This window comes from Schistocerca gregaria, chromosome 6 (genome assembly GCF_023897955.1).
Source record: "Schistocerca gregaria isolate iqSchGreg1 chromosome 6, iqSchGreg1.2, whole genome shotgun sequence".
In the NCBI taxonomy this organism is placed as follows: Eukaryota; Metazoa; Arthropoda; class Insecta; order Orthoptera; family Acrididae; genus Schistocerca; species Schistocerca gregaria.
Genome location: NC_064925.1, coordinates 270740450 through 270768301, shown reverse-complemented (window position 1 = coordinate 270768301; position 27852 = coordinate 270740450). Strand labels below are relative to the sequence as shown.

The window sequence follows — 27852 nt, the reverse complement described above, 5'->3', positions numbered from 1 at the left end:
CGCTTTTCCATATTATCCTGGTCTCTGAAACTTGGTTGAAACCAAACATTTCTTCCGACGCTATCCCAATCACTGGTTACTCTCTCCTAATGGCAGATCGTGAAACACGATGGGGGGGGGGGGAGGGGTGCCTATGTCCGCTCTGGTATGAAAACTATTATCCTATGCACATCGGAAGAGAAGCAGAGTTCTTGTTTTTCGAAGTAAATACATCAAATCAGAAAGTGGTAATTGGAGTAATCTATAAACAACCAAACGTCGGTGATATGTCCTCCTCTCAGTCTGCCCTGTCCTCGCTCATGTCACAGTATGAGCACATAAGCGTTATGGGTTACACAAACATCGACTTACAGTTAAAATCTCCCTCTGCAGAAAAACAAAGGAGACTGTTCCACTCCAATGGTATGGGTGTAACACCGGTGGATCCAACCTATCACACTTCACACAGCCATACACTCACTGATATAATAGCGATAAAGCTACCAGATAAAATAATTATCGCCAATCAGAAATCCGCTCCGGGACTCTCTGCTCATGACATGATATTCTTAAGTTACTCAATCCAGACTACCAAAGAAAAATGTCACCTAGTAACCTACAGAAACCTAAAAAATGTTAACCATGACGCTCTTCAAAAGGATTGCTCAGCCATCCCTTGCTATGATATAAGCAATGAACCGACTTAAGACGGAAAAATTCGGGAATTTCGTCGCAAAATTATTGCACTGTATGATAAACATGCACGTCAACGCAGTGTTAAGGTAAAGAGGGCTCTCGCGCCATGACTCACCACTGAGTTACGTCAGTTAATGAATAATCGTTATGCTGCACATAGGGCCTTCAAGCGTAACCAAATTCCCGAGGCGTATGAAGCTTACAGGAAACTCCGAAACAGAACCAAGCAAAGCGTGAGGAATGTCAAAATCAGACATGCCCGCTCTGTCGTATGCGGCATATGTAAACCTGCTGCACTGTGGGAAAAGCTGGGCAGTTTCTGTATACGGAAGCGAAGATCTGACAATGTTTATCAAGCGTATGCAGAAGGATTAAAAGGTTTCCTCTCAACAGCTGTAAACTGTCACACAGCGACAAATTACCAGCCCCAAGATATCAGTCTCACGAGAGACAAGTTTTTCCTAAAACATGTCACTACAGGCGCAGTACACAAGGCAATTATTAGAATCTCCTTCGAGGCATTAGGAAATGATGGAGTGAGCATTGGCATGATGAAGAACGTTGTAGACACTATTATTACAGTTATCAGAGATATCTCCAACCTGTCTCTTGCAAGCAGTACATATCCTACTGACTGGAAGAAAGTTTAATTCAACCTATACCCAAAGTCGCCAGGTAACTACAGGCCAATCAGCAGACTACCGGCAATACCTAAAGCCCTAGAATACATCGTCCATGAACAGCTGACAGATTACAACAAAATTCATAACACATTTTATAAATATCAGTCAGTCTTCTGAAAGCACCACAGTACAGCATCTGCATTAATCAAAGTAACTGATGACAATAAACATGCTATGGACAGACGTGCACCTACCATCCTAACACCACATGACTTTAGCAAGGCTTTTCATACAGTTGACTTTGATATATTACTAATTAAAATGAAACAGCTGAATTTCTCAAACAACGCAATACACTGGTTTGACAGCTACCTCAAAAACAGAAGTCAACAAGTCATTTGTGGTCGCAGAAGTCATCATGGAGAAACATGCACTCTGGAGTTCCCCAAGGCTCAATCCTTGGCCCATTACTCTTCTCACTCTACATTAATGATATTTCTTCAATGGTTCACTCCTGCAACTACCATTTATATGCCGATGACATACAACTATACATAAGTGCAAGCCCCACGAACATTGCTAACGCAGTAGCGAGTATGCACGCAGATCTTTGCTCTGTTTCTCGATGGGCACAGAACCTATATCTGAAACTAAACCCCAAGAAATCCTAGGTCATTCTTATATCTCATCCAAAGTTAATCAGCTGGTACTTTCACGAAAAAGTCCCTCAAATACTCCTTAATGGTATTTAACAACTATACCAAAATACAGTAAAAGACCTTGAAATAATCTTGGATGAACACCTAAACTGGGAAGAACAAACATTCACAGCTTACCAGAAATCGCTCTCCTCCATACATGCAATCCGAAAAATGTAGAAAAATCTTTCCAACCCATGTTAAACAAAAATTAGTCCAAACACTAGTTTTGCCTAATCTTTACTAGTGTGATGTAGTTCAATATGGCACAAATAGTGAAAATCCGAGATGCCTCTAGCTTGAATGCTTGAATGCTTGCGTAAGATGCGTTTGTAATATACGGTTGTATGATCTTATCAGTCCTTCATACTCCCAGCTTTGCTGGATATGCCCACACAAGGAATGCGATCTCCACATGATGTGCTTACATCATCGATTTCTTAGTTACTGGTGCCCCAAATACTTATCTTCTCACATTAAACACCTATCATCATTCCACAACCCCAATACCACATCGGATATGTCTGGCATCTTGGATGTGCCTTTACATAACACAAAATCTTTCTCTGTGTCATTCTCAATCTCAGCCATATGACTATGGAACGTGCTCCCCTGTGATCTGCGTCTAATCCAGAACCACACAACATTCAAAAGGAAACTCAAAACGTACATATAAAGGACGACATAGCCACCACTGTTGTGCCCCTCTCATCTCTTTCTTTCTCCTCTCCAACACAGCTTCGAAATTTACCATTCTATTTCTCTTCCTGTAACCTAGCCACCTCTTCTAAATCTCTTTCAACCCATTCTATTATCTTATGTCTCTAGTCGATGTGAATAACTCACATACTGCAAGAAAATAACGATAAAATTCCCAACTAGGAATAGGACTGAAATTCATAAAAGAAAAATATGTTTACTTTCATATACATAGTCATTACTATTAATAAAATTGACTGTTATAAGAATTTTTATTGTTATAATTATCAGTATACTACTGTTATAATCTCTAATTTTTGTTTTAACATTAATACTGTATAACATGTGGTATGTCCATAATGTTCTGTGCAAACTGAAATTCGTTCAATTTCAGTGTTCCTGGTTAGGTGTAAGAGAGGGCCTGAAGGCCCTAATCTTGCCAGGTAAAAAATAATGCATTAATAAATTAATTAATTAACCGACTGTTTACAACTTATAACCAACAATAGCAAATATTTTGAAAAAAGATCTTTTTATTCTGTTCCACTATCCAAAATGTGGCAAAAACTAATAGGTTCACTATAAAATACTTTAGCCATATTTAAAAATATTTATTCAAATATTATTATTGGGACAACAAAAATACAAATTAACAGGTATACAGTTAAAAATTAAAACAGGAAACAAAGATGAAAGAGAGAAATTAGTTAAGTTAGTTTTATCTTCATTTAGTTTTATCCGGTTAACCCAATTTAATGCACAGATATTTTCAAAGAGAGAGGATATATAATTTATGTAAAAGAAAAATGTTTTATAAAATCATGAGAAACAATTTGCTACGTCATATAGCTTGTTTTCTACAATAACCAAAGTTATAAACATCGAAAAATTGGAATTAATAAAAACAAACGAAATTGTTCCACTTTTTATTTAGAAAAAGAATAAATATAACTGACAAAATTCATCCATTTCCTGTTCGAGAAATAAAGCCGATTAATACACCATATTTACAATCTACTAAAAGAAAAGAGAGCAAGAACAAGAAAATTTAAGCACATAAGGAAGAAAACTAGAATACTTGGATAGTACTACATCTGTAAGATTAAAAAGTATTATGGAAGTGGAACAAACAATAAGAGTAGTTGAAGAAGAAAAGGAAATTATTTTAAACAACATCTTTCCCCACAAGTAAACTTTTTGGAAATTATGTTTTTGTAGTAAATGATAAAAACCAGTTTACATATATAGGTGCATTGGGTGAACAAAATGGTAGTACGTCGGTATATATTCTTAAAGGTTCCTATAAAAATAAATTATTACAGATAAGTAAAAGTCAGAAAATTTAGAAATGTAGGATTTGTTTGTATTCCGCACAACAGTTACAAACACAATTTAGAAATTTTTACCATTCCTACAGATTGTCTTCTCTAAATAAAACTAAACTATTCTATAAAGAACCTTTTAATTTTTGTGACATTTTGGATAGTGGAACATAATAAAAAGGAGCTTCTTCGAAATGTTTGCTATTGTTCGTTATAAATTGTAAACAGTCTGTTAAGGGGTCGAATCGTTGGTCTTTCTGGAAATTTGAATTAATGTAATTAAAAATTGTTGCTTCCAGTCTTATAATTCCATTTTCATTAGCTAATTTAGAACCAAACGTTACCTTTAATCACTGTCTGGACAATTTAAAAAATCAGTAGTTGGGTTACCTAAACTCTTATTTACTCCTGGAGTTGTTATTTGGCAAATAAATTTATGGTGTATTTTTACTCTAGAATTAGAATTAATTCAAGTTAATTAGCCTTTTCTATAGCACGATCGATGTTAACTTTGATATTGCATTCTTCTTTATATTCTCCATGTTTTCGAAAGTTAAAATTACTTGTTAAGTGAATGATCATTTTCCTTTGTTAAATTTTCCTGCAGTACCTTGTGTGATATATAAATTCATTAAATATTAGTGTTCCTTTTTAAGTTCTTCTAAAATCACAGGTATTTCTCTTAAAAGTGTATCAACTTTTACAACTGCTAATTCTAGTTTGTAAGGTATAACAACAGAATCTCTGCACATTTTTTGTTAATTTTTAAGTGCTTATAATAATCTGTTTGGTTCCTTAAATTATTTGTGTATTAGAATGTAATAAGTATAGCATTTATGCTTTAACTCCATGTCTTGCCAAATTAAATTTAGAAAACCTAGATCTTTGAATACTATTAAAACCACCACATACTTCTTTACTTATAAGAAATTTTTCATTTTTCATTTCCCTTTCCAATCTATAAAGACTGGGATTGGAAATACATTAATATTATCGGAAAATGTTTCTGTAATTGGTATAAATTGTTCTAATTATTCTTCTCCTTTTATGTAAATTATGTCTCTAATATTTCTAACAATATTATTGTTACATAAATTTTCTGTTAATAACTATAATACTTGTTTTGGTTTGTAGAAGGTACTTGATTTTTGACTTCTATTTATATAGAAGTAGAGGTGGGTTAATAAAAGGTGTAATTAACTATTTTCAAATAGTAGTAGAAACTTGGTGGTTGAAACTATAGCAACTATATATTCTTACCTACATGAAAAATGGCAGTTGCAGAATGTGATTCATCTGTCTAATACCTATATATATATATATATATATATATATATATATATATATATATATATATATATATATGATATTATGTAGAATTGCTCTTCCCTGTGGTCCAAGTAGCTGAATTGCTATAGAAATGGGTTTGGCCATCCCAATTCTATTGTAATTGGCTATCATCGTCCATTGCTTGACCCCATCAAGAAGATCACATCATCAGCAGCTAGAGATAGCTACTCTAGAAATAGATGACAAGATGCAGCAAGAAGAAAAGAAAGTGAAGGGTGGACAATGAATTCACATTCGGCAAAGAAAATGTGGAGAGTAAAAATGAAATAAACAGAATACCAAAAGAAGAAGAAAAACTGTCCAGGTTTTCCTTCAAATAGTGCAGGAGGGTTTGCTTTTTGAGATTGAATTTATTTTGATTGATTTTTTCTTTTTCCTTTTTAATTTTATATTCTGTAAATGAAATACCTAAAGCAATGTGGTATGTGTGTAGAGAAAAAGGATGTTAGTGAATTTTAGAGGGATAAATATCTAGAATGTGAATTTTATGAAGTGTGTATAGAATATAGTAAAGAATATAAAAAAATTAAACTTCCTTGTGAATGTACAGTAACTGTATTTAAGAAATCACTGAAACAATATAAAAATCTTATCACTGCTGAAGAAGAAGGAATTAGAAAAAAAATTAGGTAAGGACTAGATTGCCACAATTAATTTTATTTCTTTTCTTACGTTCACCTTCTATAAGAAATTATATTAAATTTATTTTCTTATGTTCACCTTTAAAAAAATATTGATTCTGGGTTGAAAAATATATATTATAGTAGCCGAAGTTTGTGAGTTCTTGCTACCTATTGGAGAAATAGGGAGCGAACTCATAAGTGAGCTAGTGAGTCAAAGTGAGCAGAACATGAAATCTTTAACTACTTTGAGGTCTCCTGCTCACTAGCCAGATGCGTTAACCACTATGCCACCCTGGAACCGTGGCTTTGCACAACTGCACAGGCTATGGCAACACACATCGCTCCGGAGTGAAAATTCCAATTCACATCTCAGCGAACTTGAGTTCTCCCTAAACTCGAACAGCATGGTACAGGCTCTGCAGCTGTACTGGAATATCACAACATAGAAGCAAAGCTGGAGAACTCGAAAATGTTTCTGGAGCCTTATAGCTTCACTTGATTTCATGCAATGTTCATGCCATTGCTAAAGTGACAAACCTAAAATTCTTCAGTTTCACATTGGATATGAGGAAGAGTGCTGAATTTATGAATTTCCTTTACATTATCGTGATGTATTCATGGCAAATAACATGGAAAATTTTTGATTTCTTTAAAGCACTATTTTATTTTCGACGCAATGAGTGCTATGTCATTCGTGGTCGTAGAGAAAACATTAGAACGTTGTACATATATAAACCTAACCCTGAAGCCCATTGTAGTGGAGGATACCTTTAAATTGCTGACTGTAATTCTTTATTCTTTAACCAGTTTTGGCGTTTACGCGTCATGGTGTGAAGCAGGAAAATATTACTGAGGCACTTATTTTGGGGATCTATTTTGCTTTGCAGCAGAGTGACCACAGACATTGTACTATTGTCACGTTTGGCTGCAGTAGAGAGAGCAAGACCGCCGGTCGTAGAGAGTACATAGAGAGTGCCTTTCAGTTTCTAATGGTCAGTAAATTACAAGGCTGTGATTTTCCATAATTATACTACTAAACGTTTGATGAGAATTTAAGAAGAAACGAGTACATAGTGAACTCTCCAGCACACTACCATTTGAAACTTCCTGGCAGATTAAAACTGCGTGCAAGACCAAGACTCTAAGTCGGGACCTTTCCATTTTGCAGACAATTGTTCTACCAATTTAGCTACCCAGATACAATTCAAGAATCAGTGCTCACAGATTTACTTCTGCCAGTCTCTCGTTTCCTACATTTCAATGTTTACAGAAACCTTCCTGGATATTGCAGGCACATGGCTTAGCCATTGCCTGAGGGACATTCCCAGAATGAAATTTCCAATTTGCAGCGGAATGACCTCTGATATGAGAATATGCAAGAAACAGAGGTGTTGAGTTTCTCTGTCTGGCACACAGTTTTATTTACCAGGAAGTTCCAAGTTACCACACATCCCACTACAGAGTAAAAATTTCATTCTAGATACTACCATTTGTTTCTCTCGCCTTCTAGGTGACGTAATACTGATTCAATGATTCTTTATATATATATATGCAAAATTTTCATTTGAAATTGGAAATGCGATGTACCGAAGCGAAAAAACAATGGCATTCTTCCAATAGTTGTTCTAAGCGAAACTGCTTGTTTCAATAAACCTGAACTTGTAATTTTTAATATGTTCAGGGGCGTGCTGAAAGTAATGATTCCAAATTTTTACGTTACATCTCTCTAAAATTTTTAGTAAAAATCTTCATTACCATTCTAAGATATGTATATTTCTCAACATAGTAACCATGGCGAAAAACGCATTTCTCAAAACGGGAGACCAGACTGTTGATACTGTCACTATAGAATCTTTGACACTGTTGAAAGTGTCACAACCTCACCTCTGCTTCCACCGGTTCATCACTATCAAAGTGATGTCCTCAAAGATGTTCTTTTAGTTATGGAAACAGATGAAAATCGAATAGTGCGACTCTATGGAGAATGATCAATCACGGTGATTACGAGGCGCCAGATTGCTGCAGGTGTCACAAAGATCGTGTGTTGTCTGAGACTGACGTACCGAGAGAGAGGATGCCTAATGTATGGATGCTTAGAAACTCGACTGCAGCACGCTGGTTCTCACACAGCAACATAGATAAGTTACACACCCCATGTTACACACTACAGTTGGGAACCCTCTGACGGCATGGGGACTACAACTTGCGTCAGCAAAGCAAGGAAGATGACCAAGTACTGCATGACGCGTAATACGCCAATCGCTACTGAGAACAAAGCAAATAACGCTGCCGGCTGTACTGACCGAGCGGTTCTAGAGGCTACAGTCTGGAACCGCGCGACCGCTACGGTCGCGGGTTCGAACCCTGCCTCGCTCATGGATGTGTGTGCTGCCCTTAGGTTAGTTAGGTTTAAGTAGTTCTAAGTTATAGGGGACTGATGACTTCAGAAGTTAAGTCCCATAGTGCACAGAGCCATTTGAACCAAATAACGCTGGGTCATTAGGTTTCAGCACCCTCTCGTATAACAACTCCTTCCTCTGTACTTCCGTACAGATACAGGCTGATGACTGATAATTTATATGTTTGATATTTTGACCCCTTATATACGTCTTTTTCAGGTATAATACATGAAACTTAGAAATTACGTCAGCACAGTGAAACATCAGTACTTTCTTTCTCAATCCCCTAACATTCTGTGGAATCACGGTAATACGAGTGGGGCTTCAAAAGTAATGCCTTATACATTTTGTTGACCACTTTAGGCTGAAAAACTCCGCTATTTGTTGTGGGACATCATGGAATACTCCCGCTTCAGCTCATTTAGTTTTATGAAATACTGATAAGTAGCGGTGCTGTAAGTAACTTTCAAAATGGCACCTGTAACGCAGTTGTATTTCAAGCAGATAGCTGTCGTTGCGCTTGTTTTGGCAGAAATGAGGCCTGAGAAGATGATCATAGGCACCTGCAAAATGTCTACCGAGACTTAGCAGTTAACAAAAGCACAGTGATCCGTTGGGTGAGGCGTCTGTCATCATCGCAACAAGGTGGATCCAACCTGTCCCATCCCTCCCGTGCCGGTAGCCTGTACACATGCGCGTTTTCTGCAATGTTCGAATGTACGGATACTCTCACTCGAGGTGAATGACGCATCATAATCAAACTTCTCGCTCCTGAACTGGACATCTCTGTTGGTAGTGCCGACATTCTCGACCACCATTGGGATACTCATAAGTGTACTGGGTTCCTCGCCACCTAACAGAAGAACTCACTGTGCGGAGTACCTTGCGCATCACGAGGCTGATAGTGACAATGTTTTGACGAACATCGTGACAGGCGATGAAACATGGGTTCATCACTTCGAACCTGAAACAAAACAGCAATACGTGGAGTTGTGCCACACCATATCTTCGCACTCTCCGCTTGTAAGGTCATTGCGACGGACTTATTTGAAGGGATTATTCTCTTTAATGTCGACCCTCTTGGTGTACTGTGATACCCTCAGGAAACTGAAGAAATGATTTCAGCGGGTTCGTCGCCATAAAATGCTGGCGAGCTTCTTCTACTGCATTTCAAGGCAAGATCTCACACAAGCGGACGCAGCTCATAAAATTTCATTGAACTGGTCTTCCTGATCCACCCTACAACCCAGATCTTGTACCTTCCTACTTCCACCTCTTCGACCAGAAAACGGATGCATTACTTATTGAGCGCCTGTCGTTTTCTCAAGCGGAAGCAACATATGTAGTCACTAGTGCAAGTAACGGAATGCCTCTACTTATGTCAGCGATCACAGGTGAGGCGGTAATGTGGGACACAAAACAGTAAGGGTTTTGTTGCTTCTAGCTTACGAGGGCTATTCGGTAGATGAGGCTGGATATGTTGTGATATGGAAACCACTGTGAAAATAAAAAATCTTTTATCTAAAACAATTTGCTGCACCTTACAGCTATTTCTCTATATAGTCCGCGCTCAGACATAGACATTCCTGCAGCGGTGTACCACCTTTCCTATACGCTCGTCATAGACGGCAGTCACCACTTCTCTAAGCTGATCTTAAGCTAGTTGTCTGTGCCGAAGCGTTGTATTCATAGCCAACGGATCGTATTGTGGCTTTCCATCAAAAGCACTGCAAGGGGGTATCCTCATTGAGCCTGCAGTGTGCGCTCGAGAATCATTAGGATGAAGAAAATGCATGACAGGTAGGGGTTGCATCAACACAGGTGAAATCTCACAGAGAGTACCCATACTTGGCCAGAGACACTATCGTTCTAACCATCTTTAGTAGTCAATGTGTACTCAGAACTTAAAAGTGCAATGTGACTCGATCGACACGAGCAATGCATCTGTGAAAAGTTTCACCGGATTTTCACTGACGTTTCCATTCACTTTCCGAACAACCATCGTGCATAGTATTTATGTATGTAATGGATGGTATAGAATATTTATGCTTGACAACGACGTAACGCCGAAGCTGCAGTTGTAGAAAAGAAACATCTACATAAAAATAGAAAATGCGTAAATAGAGTTTGCGATAACATAAACGTATTTTATACATTAATTCCAGCGTTGTCTCCCGTTTATGTTGCTATTTATTGAAGTAGTTTATTTATTAATACCTTATAATTGACTGATGATGAAGGATGCTCTTTCGAAGCTGATAGTAAACATCTTCGCTCACATCTTCTGAGCGCTTTGTTTTTTTAATGGAAGATTTCGTGTGTGAGATGCAGCCGTTTAGGTTGCGAAGCTTTCTGCTCAGTAGATCGAGTTGGTTGCGCAGTTGAACTATCAGGCTGATATTGAAGGAATCGGCAGCTCTGTTCCCTAAAACCACGAAGAAGACAATGTAGGCAGTGTACAACCACGTGGTGGCGAAGGCGAGCGGCTGATTTGCGTCATACGGCAGCGCCATTATGAACGGAAACCCTTCAGCGCTGACTGGAATGGCAGCAAACACGGCGGAGGTGAACACGCCAGAACACAGGTAGGCCGACACGAAACGGCGCTGGGAGCGGCTTCTGAGGCGCAGCAGCCACAAGTCGTCAGCGCTCAGGAACTCGTCAAAGTCGAAGCGCACCTGCAAACAGACAGATTCCTCTGCACACGCACACTCTACAAGTGGGAATATAGTAGAAATGGGTCAAATATCCATTAAAGTTCAAGTTACGGTTTGCAGTCACAGTTAACGATAAGGTGAGAAGAGTCATCAGGTAGTGATTGCACAATACAGATATCGGTAGTGTCGCGTATACAAGATATGAAATAATAATTTATAGGTGAAATCATCACTTGCACTCAGGTGAGTCACATGAAATTGTTTACGGCTTTATTTTAGCCACTGGACGGAATTAAGAGATTCTGAAAGAGGAAAGTTTGTTGCTGTTAGACAAGGGGGTATTTCATAACGGAAATCGGTAGGTAATTCAGCACTGCCATACAAAGTAACAAGAGCGTAATGAGAACACCAGATTTCGTGCATTACCCCTCACCATGGAGAAATCAGTGTCCCACGCTCTTCACATAACAACCGAGAGGAGCGGTGTTTGTGTAGAGATGTCAGTGTTAACAGACATGCAACACTGCGCAAAATAAACGGAGAAATCAATCTTAAGGTTGCGACGAACGTACTGTAATATTCTGGCTTTACAGTCATCATATTCAACTCCAAGAAACTCATCTTAGAGCAGTTGAAAAGGCAGCAATAGCAAGATGTAGTGTGGTGTGAGATACCGATGACAGAGTGTTTATTCGGTACGGGTATCGTAAGAAAGATCGCCTAAATTGTAGTCCTTCTCCGTGATTGACTGCTACGTTCGGAAGTTGGGAGCCAAAATGATAATCTTCTGTCATTAATATTAGACGAACTAAAAAGGGTATTTACTTGCAGTTCCTTTTAAAGCATTTCTCAATAACGTGCTATCATCCCCTTATTTCACAAATATTAACGACCAGGACTAATAGGTAAGCGTTGCTAACCGCAAAGGCCGATGAATCACTTTGGAGTTCTGCGGATCACTCCTAACTTGGACGGCGGGTGGGGTGGTTAGGCTGAAAAATCTGAACTGGTTCTGGAGAGTGAGAGGACACATATGTTGCCTGAAGTAGTCGGTGTTGGTTAAGACTCTATTAGGAACCTGTTGTTTGTAAACTTGAGAGTTGGACTGACAATCTTGGAGGACGGACATGCTGTCTGCCAGGGTTGCCATCAGGTTGTTTGGGGAAGAGACCAAACAGCGAGGTCATCATCGGTCTCATCGGACCAGACAAGGGCGGGGAAGGATGTCAGCCGTGTCCTTTCAAAGGTACCAACCAGGTATTGGCCTATAGTGATTTAGAGAAAGCACGGAAAACCAAAATCAGGTTACCTGGACGCAGGATTGAACCGTTGTCCTCCCAAATGCGAGTCCAGTGTGCTAAACACTGAGCCACCTCGCGTAGTTTTGACATCAGGTTAAAAAATTAATAGCAATGTATGTTTATTTGGACATGTAGTTGAGAACAGTGTGATGGTAAAAACGGAAATACGCAGTTTATTATTTTGATGAAGAATGGAAATTACTTATGACTCCAAAGTGGAATATATTAGTACAACTTCCCGCGTTCTGCTAAAAAAAGCGAGTGGCATTCCGTATTCACAAACTAATTGGAAATTTCATTATTTCTAAAATATTAGTACCTCGCTAGGAGTTTATTACAGCGTCAAGGTAAAGGGTTCACTATGTAAGTGTTGTTTTCTGCGCAGGGGCAGCAACTATAGAATGCATTCCACTCAGGGTGGTGGGAGCAAATAGGCAGCTCGTGTTTACTGCAATCTTAGAACAAATGAAATCACTGACACGGCATCTGTCCTAACACGGAGGTTGTATGAAGGAGAGATATTTTCGAGGGAAGGAGTTTGTCACACGCGTGTATTTACATATCCCACCCCCTCTGTCTCAAATACTCTTTTTCAACTTGCTGTACGCGGCATCCCTGCCTCAGTGTCTTTCTCAATTTGACGTACATGGCTTCCCTGGTGAGGGAAAAGTCGTTGAAGTCGAATTGCTTTGGAATTATGAGGCTAAATTTTGCTAGAGAGAACTGTGACTGCAACAGACCAGCAATTGGTGTAAGGACTGTGATACGTGTGAACTGTGAATGACCAGAAAACTGCATGAGAACTGTCTTTGAACTGTATTTGAACTTTAGTTGAACTGTAATATTAGATGCAGAAAAATCAATTCTCTCTTTACAGTGCAAATACACTCCTGGAAATTGAAATAAGAACACCGTGAATTCATTGTCCCAGGAAGGGGAAACTTTATTGACACATTCCTGGGGTCAGATACATCACATGATCACACTGACAGAACCACAGGCACATAGACACAGGCAACAGAGCATGCACAATGTCGGCACTAGTGCAGTGTATATCCACCTTTCGCAGCAATGCAGGCTGCTATTCTCCCATGGAGACGATCGTAGAGATGCTGGATGTAGTCCTGTGGAACGGCTTGCCTTGCCATTTCCACCTGGCACCTCAGTTGGACCAGCGTTCGTGCTGGACGTGCAGACCGCGTGAGACGACGCTTCATCCAGTCCAAACATGCTCAATGGGGGACAGATCCGGAGATCTTGCTGGCCAGGGTAGTTGACTTACACCTTCTAGAGCACGTTGGGTGGCACGGGATACATGCGGACTTGCATTGTCCTGTTGGAACAGCAAGTTCCCTTGCCGGTCTAGGAATGGTAGAACGATGGGTTCGATGACGGTTTGGATGTACTGTGCACTATTCAGTGTCCCCTCGACGATCACCAGAGGTGTACAGCCAGTGTAGGAGATCGCTCCCCACACCATGATGCCGAGTGTTGCCCTGTGTGCCTCGGTCGTATGTAGTCATGATTGTGGCGCTCACCTGCACGGCGCCAAACACGCATACGACCATCATTGGCACCAAGGCAGAAGCGACTGTCATCGCTGAAGACGACATGCCTCCATTCGTCCCTCCATTCACGCCTGTCGCGACACCACTGGAGGCAGGCTGCACGATGTTGGGGCGTGAGCGGAAGACGGCCTAACGGTGTGCGGGACCGTAGCCCAGCTTCATGGAGACGGTTGCGAATGGTCCTCGCCAATACCCCAGGAGCAACAGTGTCCCTCATTTGCAGGGAAGTGGCGGTGCGGTCCCCTACGGCACTGCGTAGGATCCTACGGTCTTGGCGTGCATCCGTGCGTCGCTGCGGTCCGGTCCCAGGTCGACGGGCACGTGCACCTTCCGCCGACCACTGGCGACAACATCGATGTACTGTGGAGACCTCACGCCCCACGTGTTGAGCAAATCGTGGGTACGTCCACCCGGCCTCCCGCATGCCCACTACACGCCCTCGCTCAAAGTCCGTCAACTGCACATACGGTTCACGTCCACGCTGTCGCGGCATGCTACCAGTGTTAAAGACTGCGATAGAGCTCCGTATGCCACGGCAAACTGGCTGACACTGACGGCGGCGTTGCACAAATGCTGCGCAGCTAGTGCCATTCGACGGCCAACATCGCGGTTCCTGGTGTGTCCGCTGTGCCGTGCGTGTGATCATTGCTAGTACAGCCATCTCGCAGTGTCCGGAGCAAGTATGGTGGGTTTAAACCAACACACAAGGTGGGGCTAGCACGGCTCACACGGCTGAATTCCTAACACGCCAGGAACTGCAATAATATAAAAAAATTAGAAACTTGCTTTAAAACAGCAAACGTTAATTAAAGAAACAAGCAACTGATCACCAAACGGTGAAATAAGATGACGGTAAACTTTGTAACACAACCCTTAACATCCACTGAACACTACACTGCTAGATTTATTACAGAAGGCGACCAGAACTATTAAACGGACATTATAACCTTTAATGTAGGCATTAATAAATAACACAATGATAAAACACAAGGTTCGGAGGCAGATTATACCCTCAAATGCAGTGGACTGAAGGAGCGTTAGACTGAACTGTTGGCCATCAGACCTTTTAGAACATACAAGTCTAGAACCAAGGGGCCACAGACAGTGGTCCAGGAATCGACCTCTAAGAAGGTCCGGCAACAAACACGTTCGCGAGCGATGAGATAGGCAGTCAAGAGTTGTTTTCTCTTCACAACATGATAACTCAGACTAGTAGCAGTATAACGAATGACTAATGATGGTCTTGCTGAAGCCAGAACCGGAACCGGCGGTCTGCACTACGTCCCCAGAATAATCCACTTAGAGCGCCCAGAACGAGAAAGGAATCGCTACAACAAGAGTAGAAGAATCACCAACCAGCAGACAATCACGAAAGCTGTCAAAACTACACGTCTTACCGGACAGCAGCGGCAAGGCGAGAAAACGTATGCTGCCGTTACTTACACTAACCCCCTCGCAGGTAACAGGGGGCGTTAGCGGCCACCGGGAAAGAAAAAATAGCGCTGGTTGAACTTAACACATTTTAACAAGTTGAACGCAGTAAATAGTAATAAGAAGTCGAGGAAAGCTAATCATATCCGTCTTCCCCAAACACTCCACACGCTGTTGTTCGCCTTGGCGACACTTTGAGCAGCAACACGACCCCAAGTCACTAGAGAATCGAGAGGCATCCCAATGGTGGAGTTTTCTCTACTTGGATTGAAATGAAGTCATCTTAAAGCTTGCTGGATACGGTTTATGACGAGGTCGTGCACCCCGTGATCACAGCCCTTCTATCCGTCACTCCATGCCACAAATAGTCCCGGCGTATTCTGCACTGCACGGACCTGGCTCCTCCTGAGTCCCCTACCGAACTGGCAAATTTACACGACCCACAAAATCGACGACGTGGCCCCAAAGTAGGGCAACAGTTACTACATATCGATAACCGCCGCTACTGCCACTAGCCTACAGGCAACGGTTGCAAAACCGAGTGGTGCCAGTCAACACTAGAAGAAGACAAACAACCGCTACCATGCCAACTAAACGACACCGTCTGGCCTTCAGCAGAGGGCAGAAACCTATAAACGGCACCAATGCGAGCGGCAGCACGGCTCAGTGGGCTTTGGTACCAGAGGACCGACGAGAGTGTCCTTGCTAATAGCACCACATCGACCGCAGAGCATATCCTGGGATATGGACCAGTCAAGAGCCATAGACTACTGGACCATAGACTACTGGCAAACCAATGCCTCTCCAGATGAGCCCGATTTCAGCAGGTCACTGCTGATGGAAGGCTTCGAGTGTGGCTGAGACTCCACCAACCAACGGACCTAAGTTGTTCACAATGAAAGCTGGTGGTGGCTTCATGGGAATACTGCCTCTCCGCAGAATAGAGTGGGTTCTCTGGTACAAGTGAACTCATCATCGATTGGGAGTGGTTATGCTCGGCTACTTGGATACCTTTTGCCGCCATTCCCGTAATTTAACTTTCCATATCACTGTGCCATATTTGTTCGTGGTATGTTAGAAGGACATTCTGGACAGCTCGAACGAATGGTTGGTTCGCCCTGATCAGCCGACATAAATCCAATCGAACGTTTAGTTGACATAATCGAGATATCAGTTCGTGAACAACATCATGCCCCGTTAACACTTTCGCACTTGTGGATGGCTGTAGGGGCAGCTTTAAAGCTGTGTGCCAGACCAGATATCGAGACCAGAATCTTCTACCATTTGTGGGTAAGGTAGGAGGTCACATAATTGCGGAAGTATAGCTGTGATGACAGGTCATGAGTTGGACCATATTGACTCTTCTGGCAGACAAATTGACTGCGAAGGTAAATGTCCTTGGTTCGAATCTCAATCTGGCAAATTGTTTTAATCTCCAAGGACGTACAAATCAGCGTACACACAGCCTCAGAATTCCAATTCATTCTGGGATGAAACTCCAGGCTGTGGCTAAGTCATGTTTCAACACCATGCTTTACTCCAGCACTGCAAGTGCTGCAAGTCGCACAGGAGAGCTTCAGTGCATTTGGAAGGTGGAAGTTGACGTACTGGTGGAAATAAAGCATTGAGGACTGGTCGTGCGTCGTATTTCGGTACCTCAATTTTCCAAGAATTTCTGCACGAGACGTAAAGTTCCCAGATTCAAGTCCCGGTCTGGCATACAGTTTTATTCTGCCACGAAGTTCCATATCTGTGCACACTACGCTGCAGAATGAAAACTTCTTTTGGAGGAAGATGTCAAGAGAATATTGTAGGATAGCCCAAGGAAAAAACATTCAAAACGCACACAGTGTTTTTTCAACATTTAGTCATAATGCAACTTGACATATAATTTCAGCTTAACCTTATCATTGTACAATAGACTGACGCTGTCAAAGATGACACCCACTCTATGTTTACACCTCACCATGTGTAGTACCTTTTCCAATTCTATTCACTGGCGTTGTTTCTGCCAACCGTGAGGAACTCGGCTTGGCCAACTTGTGCTAGGTAAACTGGCTCCTTTACAAAATCACACAGCAGCGAATCGGCAAATGCCTGTTCGGCTCACATGCTATTGTGATGGAGATGCTATACTGGCAGGAACGTCCGATATTAGTGACGGTGCTACATAACGAAGTATTTCATCGGACTTGGATATGAATCTGCCAGTGACAGTGTGGCAGTTAAATCACGTAAAGTTCTTCACAACTACTGGCGAAGTGTCCAAAGGTATTAGAAAGAAAGAAAGCAAACACGTAACTTTGACCTGAAATTGAGATCACGTTCAAATAATTTGATGTGAATCCCTCACACAGGTACACACACACATACACACACACACACACACACACACACACACACACACACACACATACACACTCACACACACAAGCACACAAACTTCTGAGCAGCTACTGACTGGATGACCAAAAAATATAGACCTTCAGGTTGTACAAATGTGACTTCCTCATGTTAGTGGTGTGGTGTTTAATAATATACCCAGGCAGCCGCTGCCATCCTCATGTTAATGGTGTGGTGTTTAGTAACATACCCTGCTAGCTGCTGACAGGTGATACATAACAATAATACTAATGGTACGTCAGTTTCTCGCTATCTCTTTCTCTCCCCCTGTAATACCCAGACACATGAAGTGCAAACAAAGTATTACGTTAGAGAGGCAATTGGAAGAGAAAAGCTAAATTCTAAGATTTCAGTAATAAAATTCATTACAAAGATTACATTTCAAAGATGCCTTAGATACACACTTGATTAACTGCGCACATTTACTTACACGATGCATTCTAACTGTGGTGACGGTTGTTCAGAGATTACATTCTACAATGTATTTACAAAACACATTCATTTCCACGGAGATAATAAGCTCCAATCGACAATTGAATAGATATTATTTCATTAAAATCTCAATAACTTTCTAAAACTCTTGAAGCTAGCAGATAACCTACAGTTCCACCCAGTTAATTCAGATTATTCTAGTCAGTGAAGTTGAGGTGTGCTGACTATTCGTTAGAGACTTTCTTCCAGCCATAGACTTGTGGTGCATTTCAGTCCTCTTCCATTCCGGTATGTATGTCATATCTTAATAATGATCAGACTCAACTCTTGTCTAGAGCTAGCTAAACGATAGGACTCTGTCGAAATTTGCTTGTCTGATGATGGGATATTTCTATTTATGAACATTGGTAGGCCGGAGAATTTTCCAATAATTTCGAAGGCCTCGTGCTACGTAACTCGTTTTAGGAAGTTTAATTTTAAACCATAGACTGTACTCGTATACTAACTGTCGCTCACAGATATCTTATACTGTTAATTATTAAATCGTCTCCATCAGTAGTTAGCTGTGTAGCACCTATCATCCTCACTTTAGCTATCACTTCAAATCTTATGATTTATACAGTGTCAGTCCTGTCACAACCTAATTAAAAATTTTCAACATGGTGGAGTAAATGAAGACTGGAATCACATTAAATCTGGTATATACAAAGCAGCAGAAAAGATAGTTGGAAGAACTGAACCCAAAAACAAGAGGAAATGGATTACAGCAGATATTATTGAGCTGTTAGAAAACAGAAGATTATACAAAAATGCAACTGAGGAACAAGGAAAAGCTGAATACAGAAGACTAAGGAATTTAGTTAATAGAGAAGCTAGGAAAGCAAAAGAAAATTTTCTTGGAGAAATGTGCAGGAAAGTAGAAGAAAATATGCAAAACGGAAGAACTGATTTAGCCTACAGAACAGCAAATGAATTTTTTAAAAAAAACGTAAAACAGTACTCTCAGGCACAATAGAAAATAAAGAGGGGAAAATGCTGTTTGGTGAAGACATGCTGAAGAGATGGAAAGAATACATAGAGGAGTTGTATGCTGGAACACCTCTTTCGGAGGAAGTAATAGGAAGAGAAGAGGAAGTAGACGAAGATGACAAGGGAGATGACATTCTGCAAGAAGAATTTGACAGAGCTCTAAAAGAACTACAGGTCAACAAAGCAACGGGTATTGATGACATCCCTGCAGAACTAATAAAGAATGCTGGTGACGGCATGAAAATGATGCTGCTTAAACTTATTAGGTCCATCTATAACACAGGAGAGATACCGACAGACTTCCAGAAATGTATCATTCTTCCTATACCAAAGAAGGCAGCAGCTACAAAATGTGAACAGCACCGAACTCTTAGCCTAATATCACATGCATCAAAAATTCTCATAAAAATAGTTCTGAAGAGAACTGAAGAGAAGGTGGAGGATATGCTGAGTGAAGATCAGTTTGGTTTCAGAAGGGGATTGGGAACAAGAGAGGCGATTCTGGCACTAAGACTCATTATAGAAAAGCAATTACAGAAAAATAAACCAACTTATATTGCCTTTATAGACATGGAAAAGGCATTTGACAACGTTATCTGGCAAGAGATGTTCAGAGTGCTGAGGAAAATTGGAATAAAGTACAAAGACATCCGCGTGATAGTTTCTATAAGAATGAGGTGGCAGTGATTAGGAACTGTCACGTGGAACAACAAGCAAATATTAGAAAAGGGGTAAGACAAGGATGTGCTCTCTCTCCTCTTATATTCAATGCTTACATCCAGGAAGCTATAGACCAAGTTCGAGAAACTACTGAGGTGGGAATCAAAATTAATGGGCAGAAGATAGACATGGTACGTTATGCAGATGATATTGCTAAAGTCACGGAGACAGAAGAAGATCTAGAGGAAGTCCTCAGAACAACGGAAAAAATTCTATACAATCAGTATGGAATGAGAATAAACAAGAAAAAGACTAAAGTGATGGTATGCAGTACAGGAGCAGAATATGAACCTCCGAGAATTAGAATTGGAAGAGAGGAGCTGGAAGTGATACAGGAATTTACTTACCTATGAAGCAAAATCACAAGGGATGGTAGAAGCCGGAAAGAAATTGCGACCAGAATACAAAAGGCCAAAATTGCATTTAATCGGAGAAGGAACTTACTCACCAGCAACAACATCAGTCTGAAAATAAGGAAACGCATCATGAAAGGTTTCGTTTGGAGTGTGGCCCTATATGGATGTGAAACTTGGACAGTTGGAAGAGCAGAGAGAAGACGGCTAGAGGCCCTGGAGATGTGGTGCTATAGAAGGATGATGAAGATCAGCTGGACAGACAAAGTAACAAATGAAGAGGTGCTTAGAGGAGTACAGGAAACCAGATCTCTGTGGAGGCACATCCAAACAAGAAGAGACAAACTTGTAGGGCACATCCTACGACACAACAATATCATTGGAACAATAGCAGAAGGAGTTATTGAGGGAAGGAATCGGCGGGGGTGACCAAGGATATCATACATGCAACAGATCATGAATGACGTTGGATGTAACACATATGTGGAAATGAAGAGGAAAGCAGACAGAAGAGAGGAATGGCGCTCTGCTGCAAACCAACCTCAGGGTTGAACACTAAAGAAGAGAAGTCCTGTTGTCTACTGATTTACTAAAAATTATACTGAAAATTTACCTCCCATCTCTGCCATCATTTTCTTTCTGATGATGCCTCCTTTCCATAGCCACCTTCCTCGTCATTTTCATCTTTCTCCTCTCCTCATCCAACGTCTGATTCTGCTGTCATTAGCACATTCCTCTCTTTTAGTTCATCTCCATCACCTTGGCGTGGCTTCTTTAGGAATAGCTGTAAAATGTCCCACCTTATGCTTTCATAAACACATAGTTTTACTTGGGCACATTTCCTTCTTTCTGAACAGTTGTCTTCCTCGAATCAATCTTTGTAGAGACTGAGATACAGGCCTACACGTCAATGCAGCTTCAGCTTCAGCTTTCCTGTATAAAAACCTCGCCAGTTTCCAGCATAATTTTCATAGAGATTACGCCACCTGACCGGTAAGTTTGGAAGGTAGGAGACGAGGTACTGGCTGAATTGAAGCTGTGAGGACGGGTCGTGAGTCTTGGTTGGGTAGCTCAGTTGGTAGCTCACTTGCCCGCGAAAGGCAAAGGTCCCGACATCAACTCTTGGTCCAGCACACAGTTTTAATCTGCCAGGAAGTTTCATATTAGAGCACACTCCGCTTCAGAGTGAAAAATCGCATTCTAGTAGAAGACATAGTCCACTCCATAAAAATTCGGGAGGACGACGGTTCAATCCAGCATCTTGCCATCCTGATTTAGGTTTTCCGTGATTTCCCTAAATCACTTGAGGAAAATGCCGGGACAGTTCTTTTCAAGGGGCATGGGCGAGTTCCTTCCTCGTCCTTCCCTAATACGATGAGACCGGTGACCGCGCTGTTTGGTCTTTTCCCCCAAAGACCCCAACCACCAAGCACTCCATAAAAATAGGTCACACCATTATGGAGCCACCACCAGCTTGCACAGCGCCTTGTTGACTACTTTGATCCATGGTTTCATGGGGACTACGCCACACTCGAACCATAACCTCGGCTCTTAATAACTGATATCGGGACGCACTTGACCAGGCCACGGTTTTTCAGTTGCCTAAGGTTAGCGTGGGTAAGAGAAGAGATAGTTCAGCTGATCGACGAAAGAAGAAATTACATAAATTCAGGGAAATGCAGGAATGGAGATATACAAGTTACTTAGGAATGAAATAAAGGTAAAGTCCAGGGAAGCCAAGGTAAAATGGCTGCATGACAAATGTGAGCCAATCAAAAAAGGAAATGTCTGTCCCAAAGACTGACCACTACACAGAACTGTCAAAATAACCTTCGGTCACATTAAAAGCAAAGGTGATAACCTTGAAGCTCCATTGAAACTTCCACTGTTAAATGCAGAGGAGATAGCGCATAGATGGAATGTATACATTGAAGACCTCAATGAGGAGGAAGACTTGTCTGATGAAGTGATAGAGGAAGAAACACGAGTCGATACAGAAGAGATTGAGAATCCTGTATTACACTCAGAATTTAAAAGACCAGAATAGATAGACAATATTGGATTAGAATTTCTAAAATCATTGGAGCAAGTGGAAACAGAACGACTATTCACGTTCGTGTGTAGGGTGTATAAGACTGGCATATGCCATCAGACTTTCGGGAAAGCATCATCCACACAATACCAAAGATTGCGAGAGCCGACAAGTGCTTGAACTGTCGCACAATCAGCTTAAGAGCTCGTGCATCCAAGTTACTGACATGGATATATAAATAAGAGTATAAAAGAAAACTAGTGATATGTTAGGTGACGATCAGTTTGGCTTTACGAAATGTAAAGGCGACAAGGATTCGATTCGAATGTTGAGGTTGATAATGGAAGAAAGACTAAAGAAAAATCAAGATACGCTCACGGGTTTTTGTCGGACAGGGAAAACGGTCCCACAATGTCAAATGGTACAAGGAGAACGAAATTCAGAGACAAGTCTGGTGGCGCTGCAACTACCAATGACGGGTCCTATACAACATGTACAAGAGCCACGAGGGAACAATAAGAGTGAAAGAAAGCGAAGTGCTCGGATTAAAAAGGGTGAAAGACAGACATTTAATCTTTTGCCCTCAACAGTTGAGTCTCTACATCGAAGAAGCACTGACAGAATGAAAAGGAAGGTTGGAAAGTGGAATTAAAATTCAAGGTTAGAGGACACCAATGATAAGATTTGCTGGTGATACTGCTATCCTCAGTGAAAGTGCAGAAGAATTACAGGATACGGTGAATGCAACGAAAAGTCTAATGGGTACAAATTATGGATTGGGGGGAAGCAGAAGAGAGATGAAAGTAATGAGAAGCAGCAGCAGTGACAATAGTGTGAAAACATAAGGATTAGTGGCCGCGAAACAGATAAAGTTAAGGAATTTTGCTAACTAGACAGCAGATTAACCCATGACGGATGGAGCATGGATGACACACAAAAAGAAGACTAGAGTGGAAGAAAGGTTGTTCCTGGCCCAGGGAAGTCTACTAGTATCGAACAAGGGCCATTATTTAAAGATGAAATTTCTGATAATGTACGTTTGGAGCACAGCATTGTACGGTTGTTGAACATGGACTGCGGTAAAACCGGAACAGGAAAGAACCGAAACATTTTAGATGTGGGGCTACAGAAGAATGTTCAAAAATAGGTAGACTTTTAGCGTAACGAGTGAGACGGTTCTCCAGAGAATCGGAAGGAAAGGAATATATGGAAAACACTGACAAGAAGGAAGGGCAAGATGATAGGACACCTGATAAGACGTCACAGAGTAACTACCATGGTACTAGAGGGAGCTGTAGAGCGTAAGAACCGTAGAGGAAGGCAGAGATCGGAATACAGCCAGCAAATTATTAAGGACGTAGGATGCTTGTACGACTCTGAGAGGAAGAGGGTGGCAGAGGGGAGGTATCTGCAGCGGGCTGCATCAAACCAATCAAAAGACAGGTGACAGAAAAGAAAGTCAAACCGAAAGGGACTGGAGCCCAGGATAGGCGTTGCAGGCGATGTCCTGCTCGTAGCAAAGGCGCTAGCTTCAGTCATCTACAGTCTTAGCATATTAGCCCCAATACCCATGTTCCATTCGGAGTAAATGAAATGATTCTATGGCATTGTTGGCCGTGAGGCCCCATTCGGTCCCAGTTCAGCCGCCGTATTGCATAACCTTCTTAGGTGACTCCCCATCGGCGACTTGCGAGTCAGTGACGATGGAGGACACACATCACCCATTGCCCTGCCGGGAATCGAACCCAGGACCCCGACATGGTATGCGAGAACGCTACCGCTACGCTACGGAGGGGGACTCCTTTCGGAGTATGCCGATGTATTAGCTCCATACTTAACAGTCATGTACAACCGTTCGCTCGACGAAAGATCCGTACCCAAATCCTGGAAAGCTACACATGTCAATATTCAAGGAAGGTAGTAGAAGTAATCCACTAAATTACAGGCCCATATCGTTAACGTCAATATGCTGCAGGATTTTGGAACCTATATTCTGTTTGAACATTATGAATTACCTCGAAGAAAACGGTCTATTGACACACAGTCAACATGGGTTTAGAAAACGTCGTTCCTGTGAAACACAACTAGCTCTTTATTGACATGAAGTGTGGAGTGCTGTTGACAAGGAATTTCAGATCAATTTTGTATTTCTGGATTTCCGGAAGGCTTTTGACACTGTACAACATAAGTGGCTTGTAGTGAAATTGTGTGTTCATGGAATAGCGTCACAGTTATGTTTCCTACAGTAATTGACGGAAAATCATCGAGTAAATCAGAAGTGATTTGTGGCATTCCCCAAGGTGTAGTGTTATAGGCCCTTTGTGGTTCCTTCTCTATATAACCGATTTCGGAGCCAATGTGAGCTAGCTTCTTAGTTTGTTTGAATTTCACGCTGTCGTTTATCGACTAATAAAGTCATTAGAAGATCAAATCAAATTGCAAAACGATTCAGAAAAGATATTTGAATGGTGCTAAAATTGGCGGGTGACACTAAATAATGAAAAGTGTGAGGTCATCCACAAGAACGCTAAAAGGAATTTGTTAAACTTCAGTTACACATTAAATCAGTGAAATCTAAAAGCCGTAAATTCAACTACATAGCTGGGTAGTAAAATTACGAACAACTGAAATTAGAAGGAACACACAGAAAATGTTGTGGGTAAGGCTAACCAAAGACTGCGTTTTATTCCCAGAACACTTAGAAAATGTAACAGGTCTATTAAGGAGACTGCCTACACTACGCTTGCCTCTTTTAGAATACTGCTGCGCGGTGTAGGATCATTACCAGATACAAATGACGGAGTACACCAAAAAAGTTCAAAGAAAGGCAGCACGTTCAGTGTTATCGAGGAGTAGGGGAGAGAGTGTCATAGAAATGATACAGGATTTGGGCTGGACATCATTAAAAGTTTCGTTGCTACGGAATCTTCTCACGAAGTTGCAATCACCTACTTCCTCCTTCGAATGCGAAAATATTTTGTTGACACCGACCTGCATAGGGAGGAACGATCACCACGATAAAAGAAGGGAAATAAGAGCTCGTACGGAAAGATATAGGTATTCGTTCTTTCTTTGCGCTATACGAGATCGGAATAATAGAGAATTGTGAAAGTGGTTCGATGGACCCTCTGCCAGGCACTTACATGTGATTAGCAGAGTAACCATGTAGATGTAGATGATGGCGTCAATGACTACGAGCTGTGGCTTGTCACGTCATAAATTTCACCCTGACATGTTGTCACCTGCACTAGCAGTTTTGAACGTTATTTAAGTTGAAAGTGCGCTGTCGTCTCTTTAGGCCCACTAGTGCATTAGTCTCAGTGTTACGAAGCGGGAACCTGATGCTGAAATCCAAAAAAGAAAATGCTGAATCATTCATCACTCAACAAAAATTAACCTTACTACCAATTTTCTTCCATCACAGATAACGATATAATGTCTTGTACCATATTGCGTATTTTGGCTCCTTAACATCTCCACGATCAGTTCTGCTAACTTACTAAAGTACCGCATGGCGTGCAAGTAACTATTGGGGATGACAAAGGAGTAAGTCGTTGAAATCTTGATACTAGATAAGAATATGGTGCCGCAGGAGACCTGTGAACCGTCTGTTCAAAAGCGTTATTGAGAAAGTCGGTTTATCACCCTGGACTGTTTAAAGACACATTTGCGTCGTGAGCTTTTATTAGCAGAAAACATAATTATAGGTATTGAAAAAAAGAAATTATTTGAGCCATAAATGTAGACCACGGATGTGTAAGTAAGGCATACAGCCGCTGGAAAGATTTGAAGATTTTTGATCAAAAAATGGTTAAAATGGCTCTGAGCACTATGGGACTCAACATCTGAGGTCATCGGTCCCCTAGAACGTAGAACTACTTAAACCTAACTAACCTAAGGACTTCACACACATCCATGCCCGAGGCAGGATTCGAACCTGCGACCGTAGCAGTCATGCAGTTCCAGACTGAAGTGCCTAGAACCGCACGGCCACCGCGGCCGGCGATTTTTGACCAGTACAATAAGAGGCACCTTTTGTCTTCTAGGCCTTGTCGAGATCGGACGTATTTTGGCACAACGTCATCAATGCCACATTATTTTAGTAATGCATTCACGAGTTGCAAACAAACGGCACTCGTAATTGCGTGATTCAACACTCAGTGAAAGTCTCGTAATTTAATTGTGATACATTTCAGAATACACTATTTGTGCTAACCTATGTATGTTTCACTTTGTATATTTAATTATGGTAAGATTGTTGGGTGTCTTTGCATGGCAAAAGGTTCCGTATTTCCAAGCAAAATGTCGTCCAGCTCGATACACCGTCGTCTTCGGGTGCTGTCTTATTGCAAAGTCCAATTAATACGGAAAGAAGAAACACGGTTAAAAATACATGAACGGACCTTTAGCAAAAAAAGCCATGCTCAAGCGCCCAGAGTTTGTATGATATTTAACATTCATTACTATAATTCATTGTACTTTCTCAATCCAGGTACGAATGAGATAAAATTAAAAATGTTGTACAAGGCAGTGATTATCGTCATGTTTCCATGTATGAAGAACAATTAGGAGCGCTTGATAGGCATACACTATCCAATTTTTGGTCAAGAGGCTCTGAGCACTATGAGACTTACTTCTGAGGTCATGAGTGCCATGGAACTTAGAGTTACTTAAACCTAACTAACCTAAGGACATCACACACATTCATGGCCGAGGCAGGATTCGAACCTGCGAACGTAGCGCTCTCGCGGTTCCAGACTGTAGCGCCTAGAACTGCTCGGCCACCAAGGCCAGCCTACCCCAATTTACTAACCTCCGTAGCAAGCCTTTGGAACTCAACCTCCCATGATGCTATGTGCCTGAGACGAATCATCCAGGAACATGACGTGTTGAGGATGCACAGAATGAGAGTGAAGACCTCGAGGTCTGTTGTTCCGTGGCGCCAAAGGAGGACAGCCTGGGAGCAGATGAAGAGCAGCAGTGCCACCGTCGAGAATGCGTTGATCAGGTGGTGGATGCGGCGTGACCAAGGACCAGCGTGCGGGTGACGCATCAGCCCTGACCAGTGCAGGACGTTCAGCATGAAGTCCAGGTCGCTGGCCTCTTCTGCAGCTGCCGCCGATGGCGGCCCCGATGAAACCACCAACATATCGATGTCAGTGTTTTCTCTCTGCAGAAGAAGGTATCATGTTTTAGAGTTTAACAAATAAAATGAAATTATCGTGATTCCAGCTGCCTAGTAAACACCAGAAGACCTGACCCATTATATCCAACAAAGCATAGATTTGTTCTCTACACTTTCAGGCAAATCAGTGAATGTTGATCGTGAAAAACTTATATGGACTGTTATATCTAAATTTTTAATATATCAAATAACCCATCATGGCAGTAGCTTTAACAAACCACACAGATGTGATGATAAATCGTCAAAATCAATAAAACTGTTTACCAACACAGGAGAAACTAATTCCGCAATTGTTGGTAAACCTGAGTCACAAACGGCGAGAACCATGAACAAATTCGATTTTCCAGCAAAA

At 41.4% G+C, this 27852-nt stretch overlaps 1 protein-coding gene across 1 annotated transcript in view; it reads right to left on the bottom strand.

Annotated features, from left to right (window-relative positions):
• LOC126278835 (odorant receptor Or2-like) overlaps positions 1–27464 on the bottom strand; it is a 63181-nt gene extending 35717 nt beyond the window's left edge. The window contains exons 1-2 of the mRNA XM_049979111.1: positions 27129–27464; positions 10607–11067 (exon numbers count right to left, since the gene is read on the bottom strand). Coding sequence (XP_049835068.1) covers positions 10607–11067; positions 27129–27464 — 797 coding nt within the window. The remainder of the gene's footprint in view (positions 1–10606; positions 11068–27128) is intronic.
• Positions 27465–27852: the final 388 nt, after the last annotated feature.